Source organism: Misgurnus anguillicaudatus, chromosome 24 (genome assembly GCF_027580225.2).
Source record: "Misgurnus anguillicaudatus chromosome 24, ASM2758022v2, whole genome shotgun sequence".
Taxonomy (NCBI): domain Eukaryota; kingdom Metazoa; phylum Chordata; class Actinopteri; order Cypriniformes; family Cobitidae; genus Misgurnus; species Misgurnus anguillicaudatus.
In genome coordinates, this window is record NC_073360.2 from 18235156 (window position 1) to 18255135 (window position 19980).

Consider the following 19980-nt stretch of genomic DNA (forward strand, 5'->3'; position numbering starts at 1 on the left):
ATAATAATACCGCCCCTTAATCTGTACTATCCAATCACAGCACTGCCATTTAGTGTAGAGAAAAAGAGAGCGAGAAAATAATTCACACCAAAATTGAGTTTCAATTGTAACAAACCGCTCATTTGCATTTAAAAGGACACACCCAAAAAGGCACATTTTTGCACACACCTACAAAGTGGCAATTTAAACATGCTATAATAAATTATCTGTGGGGTATTTTGAGCGAAAACTTCACATACCTGCTCTGGGGATATATTTTCTTGATGAGCAAAATTACCTAAGAAAAAAAGTTTATTTTTTAGAAAAAAAAAACAAATATCTGCTAATAGGGTGAGAAATTTTTGCTTAAATGAAGTGTTTAAGAAAAAAAAAAAAACTTTGCTATTTTTGCTTGTTTTAAGCAAAAATTTACTTAAATTATTTATTTATTTTTCTAAAAACTACACTTATTTTCTTAGGTCATCATGCACATCAAGAAAATACATCTTAATGTAAGTTTTTAATTTAATTTAATTAAATTTTTAGATATTTTACTGAAAACAAGACAAAAATACTAAGTAAGAAAGTCATTTTTGCAGTGTAACCAATCACATCATAACTGTGGGTTCACACCAGCCGTGTTTGGGAAATCAAATTCGTGTGTACCGCGTCTAGTTTGCCACTTGAACATTTTGAGTTTACTGGCTTCATTTGCGCGTGAAATTCTAGTCATCAAGACATTTACGCGGAAATTTGTGTCAATAGGAGGGGCTTCCGCTCGCTTCCTGTAAACACTAGAGCAAGCTCCTGATTAGTTAAAGCGTTGCGTTTTTCCACCAAAGTTCAAATTTTTTAACTCGTGAATTTCCCGCGACAATGCTCAATTACTAGATGCGCGAATGAGGCGGAATCGCGTCTACAGCGCCGCGCTAAAAGCCTCATTCGCGCCACGAGACCTCCAGACGCGCGTCAACGCATCTTTAAATTGACTTAACATTAAAATCACTTGCACTTGACACCTCTACCGCGGCTGGTGTAAATGCAGCATTACCTTTAAACAAGTGGATCAGTAGCCATAGATATGTATGGATGAAACTCGATTGCGGCACTTCTGTGATGCTCACACTTGCTGCTCACACATGTGCACTCCTTTATTTCATCTCACATATGCATTGTGTGAAACCGGACTTAGCAGCTGTTTGACACTGACGAATGTAGCATCTGTGTACATTTATATCTATAGTTTGTGCTGGTGCAATTGACTGAAGGCGGAGACTAATTTGCATACAATAATAATCAAAGAGGAGTTTAAAGTGATAAAATTATTGACTGCACAGGGACTAAATATTTTATGTCGGAATGTTTCTCAGTTTGTTCATTTTACAAAATTCAAAAGCTTTCTATTTGTTTACAGATTTTATTACATTTTAAATTAAACTGTATGTTTTAATAAAGTTTTGTAGTAAAAAAGATTTTTTGAAAACAGTAATAAACCACCTGCACCATATTATACAATAGCTGTGTGTTAATCTATGCAATCTAAGATTAGAAGATCAAAGTGCTCCAGATATCTGCTCATAACACAGAAAATGAAGGCATTGACCTTGATTTGTCTGTTTACTCCACCTCAAGTAAAGTATGATCTGTGCAAAAGCTGACAACTGACAGTTGACACCCTTTACAAAGTGCTTTTACGTCCAGTTTCTGGATTTTCTTGCATGTTTAGTGATTGAGGCATGTCCAACATTACACGTTTTCTGAAGCGTTACTTCCTTCTTTAATGTTTTCATTGATCCATGCATTCTTTAAATGCAGCATTGTGAGGACAACTTTTTAAAACCCTCTTGGCTCTACTTAAAGCATTACAAAGTGTTTGTATGCTTGTACTGTTTTTTGATAATACGCTTTATATGCAAAAATGACCATAAACCTCCCAGTCATAAGATGACTTAAAAAGTGAATATACTGAAGCTATGACACTTCTTTCATTTGGGGGTGCACAGAAAGTACCATCAGACCTTGCATGGTAATCGGGGATTCATACTAACGTACGTGATCAAAAGTAATGCTTTTAACCAAAATTGTAAATGGAACGTAAAATGTCCAATGTTGCGTCACCACACAGCAGAGTTGCTGAACGGACACCCGCTTAACTGTTACAGGAGGTCATCAGAAAGTTTCCCATCAACATAATGTGGCTAAATACACAAATAAAGAGTGCTTTTTTGCTGTGTCAGCTGGGACATGCAAAGCAGCAAGAGCCAATAACCTTGTCCACCCGCTGAAAAAAACAAAGACATGACCAAACATGACACTCTGGGGCACATATAGTTCCCTTTTTCTTAAATTCCTCTTTTATCATGTACCATGCTGCATTTACTCAAAAGAATAGAGGAGATTGATGGTTTAAATATGATGCCTCTTTAGCCCGTATGTTGAAAAAGTGAGATTGGGGCCCAGGTGGGCTTTACAGCCAATGATAAAATTTGATTAAATCGACAGCAACCTCTTGATAGATTAAAATGCATGCTACTCTGACAGGAGTTCACGTCCCGTTCCAACTCAAATCAAACACATCTGAACCATACAATCAAAGCAGTCTTGCTTGGAAATGACAGTGAATTGTGTAAGAGCCAGGTTGAATTTGAACTCTCTAGAAGATTATGGTGTGAACTCTGTTGACTGTTCAACAAATGCATCAGCAACTGCAAATACTTGTAGGCATGTTTGCAAAACAACCAACTCCATGTGACGTTAGCAAGTGACATTGATATGGTGAAGGTCCAAAAAACCAAAAAATGTTCCAAGCCATTTCCATCGATCACTACACTCCTTTTTTGTTCAACAGGGTTTGCAAGTTACTGCCAGTTTTGAACCTTATCTCTCCTTGTCTTGCATTAAAAAAAAAACCCTGAAACCTGAGCATGCAATCATGTGCAAATTCCTGCCTAGCATGTACCATGTTCATGCAGGTCAAGCTAAACAATCACGCTGTGGTACATTTGTGCACCTGTGGCTAAAGGTTTGTGGAACAAGCAATATGAGGATTAAGGATAATTAGATAATAGTTTTTTATATTCATTGATTAGATGGTGAATAAAACAAGATATGGCGAACATGACATTTATATGACACATAATAATAATGTGAAAATAATGTGATTTTTAATGTATAACAATACTTTTGCAGTACTGTATACTGTGCAACTATAACACACAAATGCAGTATACTCATGAAAATACAGATACAATTGCACCAATACAAGTATTTTAAAGCTGTAATTTGTAACTTGTTTTGTCTTAAAATAAACAAAAATCAATAATTGGAAAGTCTGGATCAACTTAAAAAATTACTTGAATTGGTAACACCCAAAAAATGTAAGTTTATTCAACTTCAAATGTCACTTTAGTTTCACTTCAATTTTTTAGGTGTTACATTGATCTATATTTTTTAAGTTGATCCAACTTTTTACAGTGCAGTTAGCTAATATTAATGATTTATATTTCATGTCACTTCCATTTATTTAAAGAAATGTATATGTTTTATGCTTTAAACAGAGATGCTATAGAGGCAAAAGTTACAATTAAAATGTTAAGGCAACCAGGTAACTTACTTTTTTAAGTTGAACCAACAAATCGTTTGTTTAAAGTGTAAGTAAAGAGTAAACAGCATATAACATTAGATCAGTACAGATTCAGTAGTTAAAGAGCACCTATTATGCAAAATCCACTTTTACAAGGTGTTTGGACATAATGGGCTCTATCTTACACCCGGCGCAATGCAGCGCAATGCGCGACGCAAGTGTCTTTTGCTAGTTTCCATCCTGCGCATTTATAATTTTCTCGTTTAGCGCCGCGTTGTTTAAATAGCAAATGCATTTGTGCCCCCTTTTGCGGACATGGGCGTTCTGGTCTGAAAACGAGGTATGTTCAGGCGCATTGTTGGCGCGTTGCTATTTTGAGGCAACTAAAATAAACTACGCCATTGACCAACAAAAACCTGGTCTAAAGTCTAAAGTCAATGGCGCAATATGTTTGTCTGTTTGTAAGAACGTGAGGAGCTGGAGCTCATTTGCATTTAAAGGTACAGGCATTAAAACAGCGCGTTTTTTAAAGTATATATTTGCTTTTACCTGAGAGTGGTTCCCTTGGTTTGACCTCTGGCACCTCCTCCACTGGCTCCTCTTCCGGTCCCTGTGATGAATAGTCGTTTATAGACTCCCTTTTCATCTTTCCCTTGCCCACCATTTTTAGGAAAGAGAGTCGACGACTGGTCGAGTCAGCATCGGCTTCTGAATTCAAGTCACCATTGGTCAAGCTCTCCTTGAGGTCTTTACACCTCCCTGCAATTCTATAGGAAAAACATATAAGGAGAGTCAATAAGAGGTTTATTTTAATATAAAAATATCACCAAAATTATGTATAATAATATATAGTTAACTATAATAGTTTAAAAGTATAAGTGGACTGTAAAAAGTGAAAAGTTGGATCAACTTACACTCTAAAAAATGTTGGGTTGTTTTTAACCCACGTCTGGGTAACTATTGGACGTAACACATTTCTGGGTTAAAATGACCCAAATAATTGGCTGTTTTTACCCAACTGCTGGGTCATTGTTACTCAACCATGTTGAAACAACCCAGCAGTTGGGGTAAAACAACCCATTATTTGGGTCATTTTAACCCAGAAATGTGTTCTGTCCAATAGTAAACCCGGCCCTGGGTTAAAAACAACCCAATATTTTTTAGAGTGTAAAAAAAAGAAAAAGTAAAAAAAGAAAGTAAAACTTAAATGAAAACTTAAATATTTTGGGGTGTTACCAAATAAAGTCATTTTTAGGTTGATCCAACTTTTTACAGTGTGCGTAATCTCAGCACAACTACAAGGCAAACCAAAGATCACTGAACACTGCAGACCACCCCTACTAACCTACTGGATGAGCCAGGATTCGGACAAAAGCTATTTTTTTGGGAAGTCAACCAACAAAATGGTTTATATAAGCTGATGGATTTCTTTTGGCTTTGCACATGGAAGCAGAATAGCACAATTTTTATTGTATATTGTATATATATTGTACATGTAGGGTAAATAAATAGAAACATCACCACACTAATAAACTAATAAAAAATAATGCCCAATCATACCGTAGCAGACTTCCCTCTGAACTCCGTCTGCCTTTCTTCTTCTTCGACATGGGTGATGCTGAGCCTATAGAGCCCTGTGGCGATGGAGCATCCCTGTCTTTGCCTCTGGCCGACAAGCGTAAGTTCTTGCCCAGTTTGCCCAGGGTTTTAAGCGGCGATACCCCCTTCATGCGTTCCAGCGTGCCTTTAATTGAACTTCCTTTCCCAGTGCCTCCACGCCGCACCTCGTTTGCCTCATTCTCATCTTCCTCATCCTCAAACGGGTTCCTGTCCCGGGGAACGACACCATCCAGCAGTGACCCACCGTTGCTCCTGGGCCAATCCTCGTCTGAGCCAGGCTCCTCAAACGGATTGTGGTTGAGACTCATTTTTCGGAGAATAAACTCGCTGCGCGCAGACTCCAAGTCCATGCTAAACCTGCCAGCCTTTAGCCGAGCAGGGAGGTTCTTGAGGACAGGCATATTTGCGCTGGGAGGATATTTGCTGGAAAACAGATAAAACTGTTACACGCAAATCTAGCGACATCTCTGAGACACATATGACACAACCACAGCCCATCTAAACCAATACAGATGCGCTCTGGTCTTACAAACAGGAAATTACTGCAACACAGGCCAATGATGTTCCTATGATCTTTTCTTTATGAGAACTTTCTTTGAGTGTTTTGCACAAAACAAAACAGCAAAATGCATACAGAAATGTTTGATAAATTGAGCAGTGTGTAATTTCACCGAACATGTTACAAGATATAAGCAATATTAAACCTCAACCTTAAAGGTATTTAAAAGGCAAACAGATAAGTTTTATTTGATAGATCAATTTATGGCTGGTCCAAATCACATTATTTTAAAGATATAAATGTATAATAAAGACTTGTGATGTTACAGTTATAATAAATGCTTTCTAAATTCATACAACAATGGATACAAGGATACAATAATGACACATACAAACAAAAAAATATGGGTAACTTTTTGGCAAGCCTGACCGTCCTGAATGTCTTAAACTTTTAAGGCCAGTTTTCCAAACAGGATTTAGATTAATCCAGTACTAGGCCTTAGTTTTATTAGGCCATTTTTACAAACATACCTTACAAAATAACAATACTGGTCTTGATACAAACCAACGACAGTGATATATGTTAAGATATATAAAATGTTTTCAAATTAAGGCAGCTAATGTACTATTCGCACGGGATTAGTATTACCTGGGGACCCTGTGTGATTTAGAAATTACCTCCCTACGTCTGAGTTTCGTGTGGCCGGTTCGCACGGGATAAGCAAAGCCTGTGATTTCACTCAAATTTACTGACTTATCTCCCTGATATAATGTTGAGGCTTTGCATAACACTATCACGCAACACCGCGACATGCTGTAAAAGGTACCTTTACCAAATCATATTTCGTTAAATCATACAGTGAGTGAACGTGCGGGGAAAAAAGTGAAACTGAGATGACAGAATTAGCGTCCTCTGCCTCTAGATGCCGTTTTAAAGATTAAAATTACTTTTAACTATCTGATCAACACAAATACAAGGCGCCAAAATATGATTGCTTACCAGCATTAAACCCGCTTTTAATAAAAACCGAATTTCTCCGCTCCGTGGACGAGGAGGCAGCAGCCAATGTAACGTCTGGCTGTATATTAACTGACTGAACACTTGACTCTCGCCTGGGCATTTAGATATGCAAGTTTTTCATCAACAATATCTGCGTGAAACATTACCATCATGATCATCTGCCGACTCGACTGTTTCAGCACGTCCTCTACGGAGAGTCTGCTTTATTAACGGCTTTTCGTTCGCTCCGCGTGAGCTAAATGTTTTTGTTCTGTATTACTCGCATATATTTCTACATATTTTCAACCAAGGAACACACGGAATATAATATAAGTTATTATGAATAAGCTTGTTCTGAAATGATGAAAAAAAGCCAAATGACTAAAAATGATCTTACAACTTAATTTCAAACGTTATAGATACAAATTGAAAATATCCTAATATGTATTGCCTTCAAGCCTAAACAATGTTCTTTAATATAATATATATATATATTCTCATATGGGAAAGATAGCACCCTGCGTTCTACCTCAGAGCATCTCGTTGTTCTGGATTTAAGTAATAATCTTATTTTAATAAACAAGGTATACCACGCTAGTAAGCCACGCAAAATCACCGCAAATGAAATTCCTTTACCACGACATCCAAAGCTCCACCTAAACTTAGAGATCGCAAATATTGACAGTTCTGCATATTTTTAATCATCAAGATGGACGAGAGAGACTGATTAGAAGTTTAAAATTAGAAATATACTAATAAAGTCCTCAAGTTTAACAATGAAAGCCAAAAAAATCGAAGGGATGTGTCTCTGTATGTGCGCTTCACAGCTGCAGTGCGAGAGGCGCAGAAACTGAGAAAATAAATAAATAAAAAAGGCTCACTGGTAACAAATGCTGGCCAAATTACAGAGATGCCTATTCGCACGGGACTAATATTATCAGAGGACCTCGGTGTTCGGCGAAATATGGTAGGTCATTTGCAGAGGAATTTTTACTTTACAAATTACAGACATGGCCGATTCGCACGGGATTAAGATCACAGACAACCTCTGTAATTATTACAAATCACTAGAGGTCACCAGGTAATACTAATCCCGTGCGAATAGGGCTTTAAGCATGCATTTTAGTCTGGGACAAGAATAAGCCCTATATGAGAAACCGCCCATTTTTTGAAATAGGAGCCTTAAGCTTTGAACTTCAGTCATAATAACACACAGACACTTAATATTATGGCACGAGCCCATGTTTTGCATGAATATAAGACTTTCTCTTCTGTAAATAAACAAAAGGAGTTTTCACCCTGATGAACTCTCTGTTCTATTTCAAGAAAACATGTTTGCCCCGTTCAAAGGCTCCTGGGCCAGAATAGCCCTCTTGGATATTTATGGCTTGTGACAAACGGGGGGAACAAAGCTGAATCACTTCCGGTTTACTAATTTGCGTGCTTGTTTATGAGTGTGCGTAAGAGGGGGAAACAACATTCATATCTAATGACTCATTACCTTTTGGTTCGTTTAACAATGTGTTTTTACACAATAACCATATTGGTATTAACAATAGTGTTGTAACCGAAAAGACATGAATGTTTTTTAGGTTAAAATCATGTACATTACAGTACTAATTTCAGTGTGTAACAGCCAACAATCTTTAAATTCCTATAGACAGTCTATTGTTTGTGACTTCCTACCTCTTTTAAATAATTATGTCTGCATGATTTTCCCATATGGGTTAGCTACAGTTTAGTCTTTTATGATTATTCACATTAATAAACGTGAGTAAGGTCCAGCATACCAAAAGTGGTCAAGAACTGTCAACCTGCTAGTCTGGACTAATTGGATGTAATTATTAGACAAGAAGGAAACACACAGTCAATAAAAGTTTACATTGTATCATAAATCTGGTTCATGGTTGTTTAACAAACCATGTTAATAAGTTAATAATAAACAATTTAACCTGTGTGTATAAGTAAGAATTTAAACGATTCAAATTCCAAATCCCATCACTTTTACCGGCCCCTGCGTCGTGTTCCCACTGAAATCCCAGCTCTAATTATAAACCTTACAGTGGAGCCAATATGGAACGTCGGGTTAGATCATTGGGTGAGATATAAAAGCCATACTACCGCTTTCCCAGACCAACTCCTCTTCCTGTCCCATACAGGTAGGGGACAAAAGGGACAGGTCCCCCGAAGTACTGCCAATAGCAGTACCGTAATTTATGTGCGGGAGACATCAAAGGAGAGGTCCACACATCAGGCAAAAAGAGCTATTTATAAATCATATTTATAATAGGGCTTTTCAGGAACAACGACATTGTATAATAGTGATGGGTACAGGTTACACACATTCTGCTTGTCTCTAAAATAGTTTATTTCTAGTTTCTCAAAACTCCCATCTTAATACATTTACTGGTTTGGTAATAACAATGTAACTTTAATTATAACATGATCTTGAACATTGTAAATTTGAAAAGTTGGATCAACTTTAATGGTTAACACCAAAAATATTCACCTAAAATAAAATTTTAAGTTGAAAAAATGCATTTTTGTAATGGTTGATTACAAATCAAGGGGTTGGAACCAGAGGGGCGTAAGTGACATTTGACAAACTTTACAGGAGAGCCAAAACAAAATTTTGACCACACTTCAATCAACTGTATTTATTAACCTTCAACCACAACATTGCAACCACATACATACTTATATGAATAAGTTCTTAAAATGAACATATGGCATATAAACACGATGAACATACCCCCTCTGGCTCCAAACTTTTGTGTTAGGTCTTTGTTGTTTTGTTGCTTTATTGAGTAGGTTGATTTCTGATGCGTCATTTGGCACAACTAGATAGAGCTCATCAAGACATTTAATTTGATATATAGAACTCATTTTCGCCCAAAATGCCACTTACGCCCCTCTGGTTCCAAGCCCTTGAAATGTTTAAGGCGATCCAACGTTTTCCAGTGAATAGTGTCAACCATGGAACCAAAAAAATGGTATTGTCATTCTGCCATATCCAAAAGCTGCCAAGACTATAGGGCAGGGTTAGCCTGTCATCTTTGTCAGCTTGGTTACTTAAAGCCGCCATTTTATTGTACATGACAAATAATGGCCAATAAACTGGTAGGAAAGTCACATAGGAGCTGTGTGGGGTGCCAACCATTTGCAAATGTTTCAGATCTGATTTGAACTTTGGAAAAACTTGTGCGACTACACCGCATGCAACACGCCGACCGGAAGTGAGGTATTTCCACGTGTTTCAATCAAAACACTGTGTGTGAGATGAAAATAATTAAATATTAATCCTTTTTTGGTTAACTTTATTAGTAACACTTGGCACATATGCATAGCTGTTTATTGTTTCATTTATTTGCATTCATTTTATATATTCCACTATGGTGAATATTCATAGATTGAAGGCTCTTGCGCTGAAATTAGCTTCTTTCCCATTTTGACACGTATTTTACGATTAAACTGAAATTTCATTATGACTACCACTGGGGGGGATCCAACAGTCTTGTCTGAATGTCGTGTTAATCGGAAAGGCAGTATATAGCCTATATATTTTTAAAATATTAAAAAGAAGAGATGAAGTGCAATTTTAGTCATTAAAGCAACACTAAAGAGTTTTTGCTCTTTGCTCCCCCTACAGGGGGAGTATGAATGTGTGAGTGAATGGGTGAATGTGAGGCTATATTGTAAAGCGCTTTGGATGGCCATGGGTCTATGAAAGCGCTATATAAATGCAGTCCATTTTACCATTTACAGGTTGGAAGTGGAATTGTCCATTACCACTGTCGTAAATAATTTAGCATCCTGCAGCAAAGCTGGCTCTGATTGGATTGTCGGTCTGCCGTAAAGCAAGTTTTTGTAGTGTTCACTCGAACTACAGGACAGTGACCCGATGGTTGGAAACTTCTACTTTAATACTACTTTAATACTTTACTACTTTAATGCGGTTTTGAAAATGAAAATTCTGTCATCATTTACTCATCAAGTCTCAAGTCTCATGTTCTAAACCTGTATGAATTTCTGAATTTTTCTGATGAATACAAAATAAGATATTTTGAGAAATGATGGTAAACACACAGCATATAGTGTCCATTGACTTCCATAGTAGGAAAAAAATATTTTGGAAGTATTGTACAGTTATAAATGATGAAGAAAATATTTTGATAAATGATGGTAAGCACACAGTTGACGGTACCCATTAAAATGGTAGTCTGATGTGTGTTTACCATCATTTCTCAAAATATCTTCTTTTGTGTTCATCAGAAAAAATAAATTCATACAGGTTTAGAACAACATGAGGATGAGTAAATGATGACAGAATTTTCACTTTAAAGTGAACTATCCGTCCTAAACTGTGGCTTCCCAAGTTAAAAAATTACAAATACAACACAGCTCTGTTCAGGTGTAAGTGATACAGGTACCAAGAATTGCATTCCAGGTATATTATACTTTTTTCTTGGCTGTTGTTAGTACGTCATAGATGAATAAACATAAAGGTCACATGACAATGAAAACATGGTGGATGTATTATGTCTAACACTAAAATGTAACGTGCATGCTATTTAAACAGTCAAGAAGTAGGTACATCATTTAATTCAGTACATACTGTCACAGTATATTTTACTATAATTGTTGAGTGATTTTACTCCTCCCAACTTCAACCTTGAAATTTGAAAATTATCCAAAGCACCGAACTGCAGTGCCAGTAAGGTTCAAAGTCTATAGTCATACAGACTATTAAAAAGGATGGGCAATGAGTTACACCGAAGAGGAGGGAGGACTGGTCTTAATATGTTAAAGATCCAGCCACTGCTTATGACTATGTTTCATGCTGGTTAAACAAAAAGCACTGGAATGTTGGGAAACAACCTCTGGATGACTTTCCCTAAGGCAAGGTTTAGGTGATCCTAAAGACAGGTTGAATGCAAATAAGTAAACTATTGATTCTGCAACTTTGAAACATCTATGATTGTAATGCATGACTGGAGTGGTATAAAATCTGGTCACAGTTTATTCCTAGAAATGTCATTATTGGATAAAATTGACTGCTAAATTCCGAAAATATAAATGCACCATCTCTGATACTAGGTATGTTGCTAACTCCGCTGTCGCGGCTGATTTTTTGGTTCCGCTCAACGAAACACAAGATTTCCTCAGGCGGCGCGCGGTGTTGTGGAACATAATGCTTCTGTTGGTTTGTTGATGGTGAAATTTCTGAGTTTTAATTCTTAACATCACCGGAAGAAGCATAGGTACCTTCTCGTTTTCAGTCACCACCTTTTATGTTTCACTACTGGCCGTGCGAGCTCGCCAAAGTCTGTTGTTTGTAAAATCATCGCTGTTTTTACTGAAGTTGAGTAAAGACATTCTTGAAATTGTAAAGACATTTAGTTTAATTGCTAAACTACAAGTGGACGAAATTTGAATACATTTGAACGACTACCAAAGGTGGTTTTACCTCTACCAAAATCTGCTTGAATGGTAAAGAATGGGGAGCAGCCGTATAGCCATGTTAGTAAATGTCTGTATATATAGACTGAATAAAGAGTGTTATTTGGTGTAATTAGTGGTTTGTTTTTTTATTTATCTGACTTTTCAGAAGTAGAATATGTAGAGGATATGGCAAACAGCTTATCCTGAAAGATTCAGGTCAATATCTTAAAAATTTAAAAAGTTATAGCTAAAAACGTCATAATTTTCATGATTCGGTCACACATTTTCTTGAATTTTAATGGAAAACATGGGACCAAATAAAGTGATGATTTTCGAGTTTCAAATGGCCAGTACTTTGTTATTCTTTAACCCATATACATGATCTTGGTCTCATTTAAAAGCTTTTTTCAAGCTCTTTCTATCTGAACAACTCGTTTTAGCATTTAACCATTTTGAAAATTTTAGCAACATACCTACTGATACTTTCTCTAATCTAATGGAAAAGCAAACAGACAGGCTATTGATTTAACAAAAAAGGAAGTACTAATAAAATCTCTCAAGCCAATCATTCATCACCACTGTATTAAAAATGATTTAAAACAACCCACCCATTATATGAGTGCACTGAGGTCAAATAACAATGTTAAATCTGAGTTAGCCATCTTGACATTGGAATATGCCCTGCTATAAACCTTGTGCTTTTCTAGGACATATTATCATTGAGATGCACACTGCATGAGTAAATCTTTAACTGTACACCAGCAGACAAATATGGCATTCTGAAACTGAAGTGTATCTTTCCTCAAACAGGAAGGAAATTATTTTACTTAATAAGCAGGAACGAAAAAGTATAGCCTATGTCAGCTAGCTTAGTATTCCACAGAATTTATTAATAGATGTTTTTACAACGATTTGCTGGAGTTAACAAGGACATAATTTAAGGAGACTGAATGAAAGAAGAGATAGAAAGTGCAGATCATGAACAAACAGTTGAGTTGAGTCATTGTATTACGTTTAATTTACCTTATTGAAATCATATTGACATATTGACTTAAAGAAGAGCAAGTGCACGTGCATTGTAAGTTATACGCTTTTCATTCTCTGGGTTTCAATTAAGCTGCCTTATAAAATATAAATGCATACATCCCACATCTAATTGATTTGAAACATAAAAATATCGCTACTTTACACATGTGAGTATTTTAAATGTATGCCTTTAAAATAGTTAACATGATACCATGACAAATTTCATAAGACGATAAAACGCTGTAACTTGAGGTAAAAATAAAGAGTGAAAACTTACGGAGCCCATGTTGATCTGTCTTCATGTCAGAAATGAAAAAATATAAATATATTTCAAGGAAATAATACGATTTTAATTCAACTTCACGCAATGTCACAGTCCTCTGTGCCCCTGCTTCGGCAATGAAATGTTCAGTCAGTGTGTGAATGAGTTACAGACAGGACTTTTAGTTTGGTGGGCAGGTCCGAAAAGACGCACACTCAGCAAAACACACACAATTTATTAAACCAAAAAGCTGTTTCCGATATAATTTATTTAAAATATTTTTATATTAAGAATTTTTACGTAATCATTTTAATTACAAAAGTTAAAGGGAATCTATTATATATATATATATATATTTTTTTTTTTTTGAAGATTGTAGTTTTTTATTATATTAAAAACATATTTTGTCTCTTTTTATTAATTATATTATATTTAATAATATTTTAATTATAGTATATTAAAAAAATTTTATTAGATCTTTTTTATATTAATTCCATTTTTATTATATATATTTTTTGTATTATAATTGCCCTGTGAAGACACCATTTTTATAATTTTCACAAAACAATCACACACCCTACTGACAAATTCAGCTAAGACCAACATAGGCTGGTAGCGGGTTTAAGCTGGTTTAAAGTGGTCCTTCCAGCCTGGCAAAGCTGGTCAAGCTGATGGATCAGCTGGTCTTCCAGCCTGACCATCTTAAGTCCAGCTAGACCAGCTTAAAAAGTGACCAAAACACAGCTAGACCAGCTTGCTACACCAGCAATACCAGCTAAAACCAAGCTGGGAGACCAGCTCAGCAGCTTATGCTGGTCTAAGCTGGTTTTTCAGTAGGGAAAAAAATCACACACATTCTACTGACAAATCCAGCTAAGACCAGCACAAGCTGATAGCTGTTTTTAGCTGGTTTAAGGTGGCAGTAGCTGTTATGCTTCTAAAAACAATAGAAATTGATTTAGACTGCGTCTTGGAGGGCATAATGCAACCCAGGCCAAAATAAAACAAAACACAATAGTTAGACACGTTGGAGGAGTCTGTGCTTCTCCAAACACTTGTTCTTAAACATCTTGGCAGCCCATATAAGCATTACGCAATCTGTTTCCTGTAACAATATGGTAAACAGTAAAGAAAAACTTATTCTGATGCATAAACAATGACTTGACCCGAATGTCATTCCATCATTATCAGGAACATTCATAGAGATTATAACTAACTCTATAGCTTAGGTTCTTAGATATCTAAGACTAAATCAATTTTAACAACTCCAAATGAATCTGATTAAAACTTAAATGCTTAACTTCTAAAGTTTTGAAATGGCCTGCATGGAGCATTGAATGATATCTTGCCTGTTGCACATACAGTAGTGTTACATTCCTGCTTTAGCATTTTGGCAAAGGCCGAAGTCCAACCATGATATATTCTGTATATTTTATTTTTGTTGTTTATTTGCCACAAACATGCAGTCTATATGCACTTTCCCATGCCCACCTTGACCTGCCCGCTAATTTATTACGAGCTGCATGCTGCATCTAGTATCAGAACTGAAACAGAAGGACATCACACTTTTGTTCATGTCGATTGTCACGGGGCAAAAGGAGCATCAGGAAACCACAGCTGGCGCCACATCTAAGACCAGTAGCCTACTGAATAAATGCAGAGCTGCACTGCGAGAGAAACTCTGAACTGAAGGGAATTCTTGGCTTACGGATCAGGAAATAGTACTGCATAACATTAACATTTTCATTGTTGTGTGTGTTTATTGGTGCATCCTTTGCTCTTGCTCTGTCTGCGACATTCACCTTGGCGTTGCTTCAAAACACCCAAATCAGTTGAAAAAACTGAGCCATGTTTGAAATGAAATTATTATTTCTCATTGCTTGAGAGACTTTGACTTTCATTTAACCTTAACGAAAATTAATCATAGTAAAATTGCAGTCATGATGTGTTGATTGATTACCATTTGTAAAATCATATTTACTACCGTGGCAAATTTTGCGTCCCAGTGACAGCTTTTGCACCTGTCTTACTGACACCAACTCCCTACACAGAAACTTTTTAAGTATTTGTGTTTTCAATTATTTATCTGTGTTGTTCATTCGAAGCATCATGCCATTACAACCCTGTTTTCAAGAGGCTTATTAATGTCTGTTGTATACTCCATTTATATCCAGTCAAAAAGTTCCCTCTCTATTTCCCAAAATGATGTATTCACATCCCTGTTTGTCAGCACTATTACACAATCTCTTGCTGGGGTCAGCGGGGATGCTCCAATCATAGCCTGCCTGCATCCTGCAATGTTGCTTCACTACGGACCACAGGAAAAGCCCTCTGGATCTCTGCTGAGAAAAGCGCTCTATTTCATGCCACCAGATCATCATCCCTGACCAAACTGAGCAATCTGCCGCAGCCTTACTGACACGGCCCATTCTGGTGAATGCCAGTGGAGGAACGGGGGTCATCCTTTATATGTGCCCGGTTTAGCTGGTAGCATCCTGGTATGGTTTTACCCAAGTTTGGGCATCTGCTGGGAGAGGGATGAAGTACGGACGTCACAAGTTAACTTTTAACACTGAGCAAGCCGAGTTACAGATAATTTAAGAGGATTGCGGAGGAAGATGTCACTCAGCATAATGCACAGTTTGTGGGGTGAGAAAGGATTGATTACGGGCGGCTTTGTCCTTCATAGGGTTTGTGGTTGGTGCTGTCACAGTACATGTGTTTTCTGTGTGTGTTTAAGCACAGGTTTTTGCTGCTATACATCAATTCCTGTTCAATATTGACTTGTGTAAAATATACACTATTGATTATAACATTCAGGAGCTTATGATGTTAAAAGCATTGCAAATCAGGTTGCTGATTCATAATGTTTCATAATGTATAGCATTTATGTTAAAATATATTCACAGGAACTGTTGTTATTATTGACAATACAACAAAGACATTACATGCATGCTTTCTCAATGTTTATAACATGTAAAAAAAACAGATATCAGTAGAAATGATCTAAGAATCCATATAAGAGACATGTTAGCAAATATTTACACATCATATCATAGACAGACCAGGCCAAATGTCTACCTCCAGTCCCCACCAAGTAAACAGCTTTACAGTGTGGCTCAAAAGTCATACAAATTTTAGACAAAACTTAGTGTATATTATTGTTGTGCTTGGTATAAACATCAAGGGATGATGATACCAAGTTAACTTGAGACGTCAGAACCTGCTTTACTTGAGAGGAACAACCGATAGAGTTCACAATGAAATCAGATAATCTTTTGACATTTTAAACTGCTATAGTACAAGGAAATTTTCTACTTTACCAGATACCAAAAGCCTAGAAAAGAAAACGTTTCCTCTTACCTTGTTTGGTTACCTCGTTTGGCTTCAAACCAATGGTAAATCCCTAAAAGACTCAGAGCAGGGACATCCCAATGCCCCAGAGGTTTTCTGTGTTTTTTTGTATTTATGTGTTGATTGTCAGGTACTGGCGTGCTGTAAGTGTCCAAGTCGGGGAGAAACTCACTTTACGTATGCTCTTGTTCAACTAAACGCATTTCTGAACCCTGTGGCTAGCTGTGGTCACTTCCTGAGCTGTTTTGGAGCGCAGAAGACGATGCTTTTTCCTCAGGAAGCCGGCCATCCCCTTTCCTTTCCACCAGCTCCGAGCTCCCCCCCCACCGCTCGGACCCCTGGGATTATGGGCACTATGACTGTACTAATTACTCAGAAGTGTGTATATGATAGTTAAATGTAAATTACTGTAAAGACACATACAGTATAACCCTACAGTATTTCATCCATGTGTGTGTGTGTGTGCTATAAGAGGAGCAGATCAGATCTTTTGTTTAAGTGTACTGATCTCCATCACAAGCTTAGGACATCTAAAGATATTTTCCCACTGTAGACGCACAGAAACATGGGGTTGAAATAAGGAGGGCAGACATGTGCCAGGGTCAGCAAGTGCACCTGCATTGTCTTCGCATGGGGTAGTTAGTTTGTTTTTTTACAGCGAGACACAGCATTGTATTCGGCCTGTAGACACAAAGCTTTGATCACCACTGTGGTAATGAGTGCTGTTTATATTGTTTACAACATTGAAAGCATGGCTTTGCTGCTTCAAAGAATTCACACAGCTCTATCTGATCAACAATCTTTCACTTTCAGGGTTTCGCTTTAATGGACTGGTGTTTTGTTTGGTTTCTTTATCTTTATGTTGACAGGCCTCTGTATTGGCATGTTAAGTTTTTTTTTTTGCTTGTGTTCGTACATACATTTGCACATTTCTGCCTTACAGTGTTCATGCAAAGCCTGAAACCATCATCCATGTTTTTATCTGATCAGTAAGTATTGGTTATGATCAATGGATTGGTTGACTGTTGCTGAATTTCAAAGTCAGTTATTTAATTGCCCTTCTGTACAGTGCAAATATATATATTTTGGTCTAACTGTTTCTCATGAACGATTTGTGAGCCAAGCAAAGCACCTCACACAAAGCTTGTATAACAATCCTAAAGTTCAAAATGGACCCTTGGTATGCCCATATGCTTTGCTGCCCTCTGCTGCCTGTTTCAATAAGTCACATTTTAATAATGCAGGTTATTTGAACCCAGGATGAACCTCGTTGTGTTGTAACCCCTGCTGGGATGTTTTAACCCATTACTGGGTCGATTATAAAACAGGCATTTCAGTCAGTTCACACGCTCACACCTTGTATTTCTCACGCTGAAAGAAAGTTCCGTTTTTTATGTGCGCTCAACTTTACGCAGCGCCGCAAGAGCCGACAAGCAGATGACATCAGAGTACCGCGAGAAATCTGGCGGAGGAGGCTGATCGCTCTCGCGTTACTCTGATGTCATTACATGTCGTTTTTTGCAGCGCCTCGCCTCATGAAGTCGTACACACCTATGAATGCGGTAGATATAACCCATTTTCTTTTGTAAGTATTTTGATTTTACGAGACCTGGACGAAATCTTTGCCTTTGATCAAAGACAATAAGAGCTAATATTGGGGAATAAAGCCAAATTCGTGCTAAATTATTATTGATTCAGTCAAAAACTCCAACAGCTTTGCAACCAGAGGCTTTAGTTACCTGAAACTAAGGCTATGTTTACATTAATGCGTTTATGCTTTAAAACGCGTTACTTTTGCTACGTTTACGCCTTTCATCTACACTACATCACCGTTTTCGACCCTCATTAACGGATTCGTTCGCAAACGCTGAAGACCCTGTTTTAGTTTGAGAACTCAGACGTTGCTCTGAGTGTAAATGAACGTAGACGGAGTCTTATGTAAACGAACAGCTGATATTAACGTGACAGCGCATCATTTTCAAAGTAAAAATTATTTTATTGATGTAAATGTTGGTTTGCAATGGAGGTTTTGCCAAAAATAGTAAACATCTACCAACCAGCTATTATAAACGCTATATCGGATTGTTTTAACATGTATCCTTATAGATAATGTCTGTTTTATATTAATGTTTGAGTATTGTTGGGTTTAATGTGTTTATGTTTTGTTTAAATTTAGTTAGCTTACGAAAGATAGACTGTAATTTTAAACGCAATATAGGCGTTGTAAAGGCCAATATGAAGGGAGAATTGTAATGGGTCAGACATTATTTTCCAGTTTAATGTAAGTTTTGTTTGCTACTTTAAAATGAATTTCGTTCCAGATAATTTGTCTCTTAATTTTAATCGATGTTTTGTTGATAAGTTTTGTGAATATAAATTAATAAAAACAATAAACTCAACGTCATTAATATGATGCTCGTTTAGGCGCTTGCGCTTTTAGCTATTTGTGTGTTGCTAGCGGAGGACGTGCACGGACCTCGCACAGTTTTAAAAATTAATGCAATAAGCATTTCTGGTAGGCTAAAGCAATACTTCACCTCTTACTATGTTTGATTAAAGTTTGCATTTGCTGACATTTATTTTTGCTTCAAGTTCGCTACTGTTTAGTACTGTTCACTTGAATGATTTCTTTTTAAATAATAAAGAACTTTCTGTTTAGTTATAAAATAAAAATTAACCTATTAATCATATTAATATGTTGTAGGGGGGAAGTAGAACAGTATAAGACTTTCCCAAACACATTTTTATAGGTTTAAAAATAGTGTCTGTTATAGTTGCCAGCAAAGGACCCATGTATGACTTTTTGTCAATATCGCACACCCCTAGGCTGCGTAAACGTGCAAAGGTAAGCTATTATTAGAGTAATAAGATATTTTACACTTATATGCGCATGCCCAGTTACGTGATTGGTCATGTTTCATGCGTTTATGGTGGTGTATAGTGTGGATGAAGATTCTTTTAAAAATGCCAGTATAAACGAGGATCGTTTTCATTTTAAAATGCCGTTTTAAAGCGCAAATGCTCTAATGTAAACATGGCCTAAGAAAATAACTAGGCTTTGTTTGTTCTTTAGTACATTAATTTGAATTAAATATGCTGAAATGTATTTTTAAAACAGGCCTATGTATTTAGGTAGGCCTACCACTTGTAGTAAATTTGAACCCATCTTTGTAAGAAAGATGGTTACAAGTTTACTACAAGTGGTATGTAATACTA

The 19980-nt window shown here is 36.7% G+C and overlaps 1 protein-coding gene across 2 annotated transcripts in view; it reads right to left on the reverse strand.

Moving 5' to 3' along the window:
• The window catches only part of exoc3l2b (exocyst complex component 3-like 2b), a 39765-nt gene extending 22789 nt beyond the window's left edge, over positions 1-16976 (reverse strand). Inside the window, exons 1-3 of one of the 2 annotated variants that reach the window (XM_055196322.2) lie at positions 16774-16976; positions 5123-5605; positions 4112-4329 (exon numbers count right to left, since the gene is read on the reverse strand). In XM_055196322.2, the coding sequence (XP_055052297.1) occupies positions 4112-4329; positions 5123-5583 (679 nt within the window). In that variant the 5' untranslated portion in view covers positions 5584-5605; positions 16774-16976. Of the gene's footprint in view, positions 1-4111; positions 4330-5122; positions 5606-13425; positions 13584-16773 lie in introns of those variants that run through there. The other variant, XM_055196321.2, reaches the window with a different exon arrangement.
• Positions 16977-19980: the final 3004 nt, after the last annotated feature.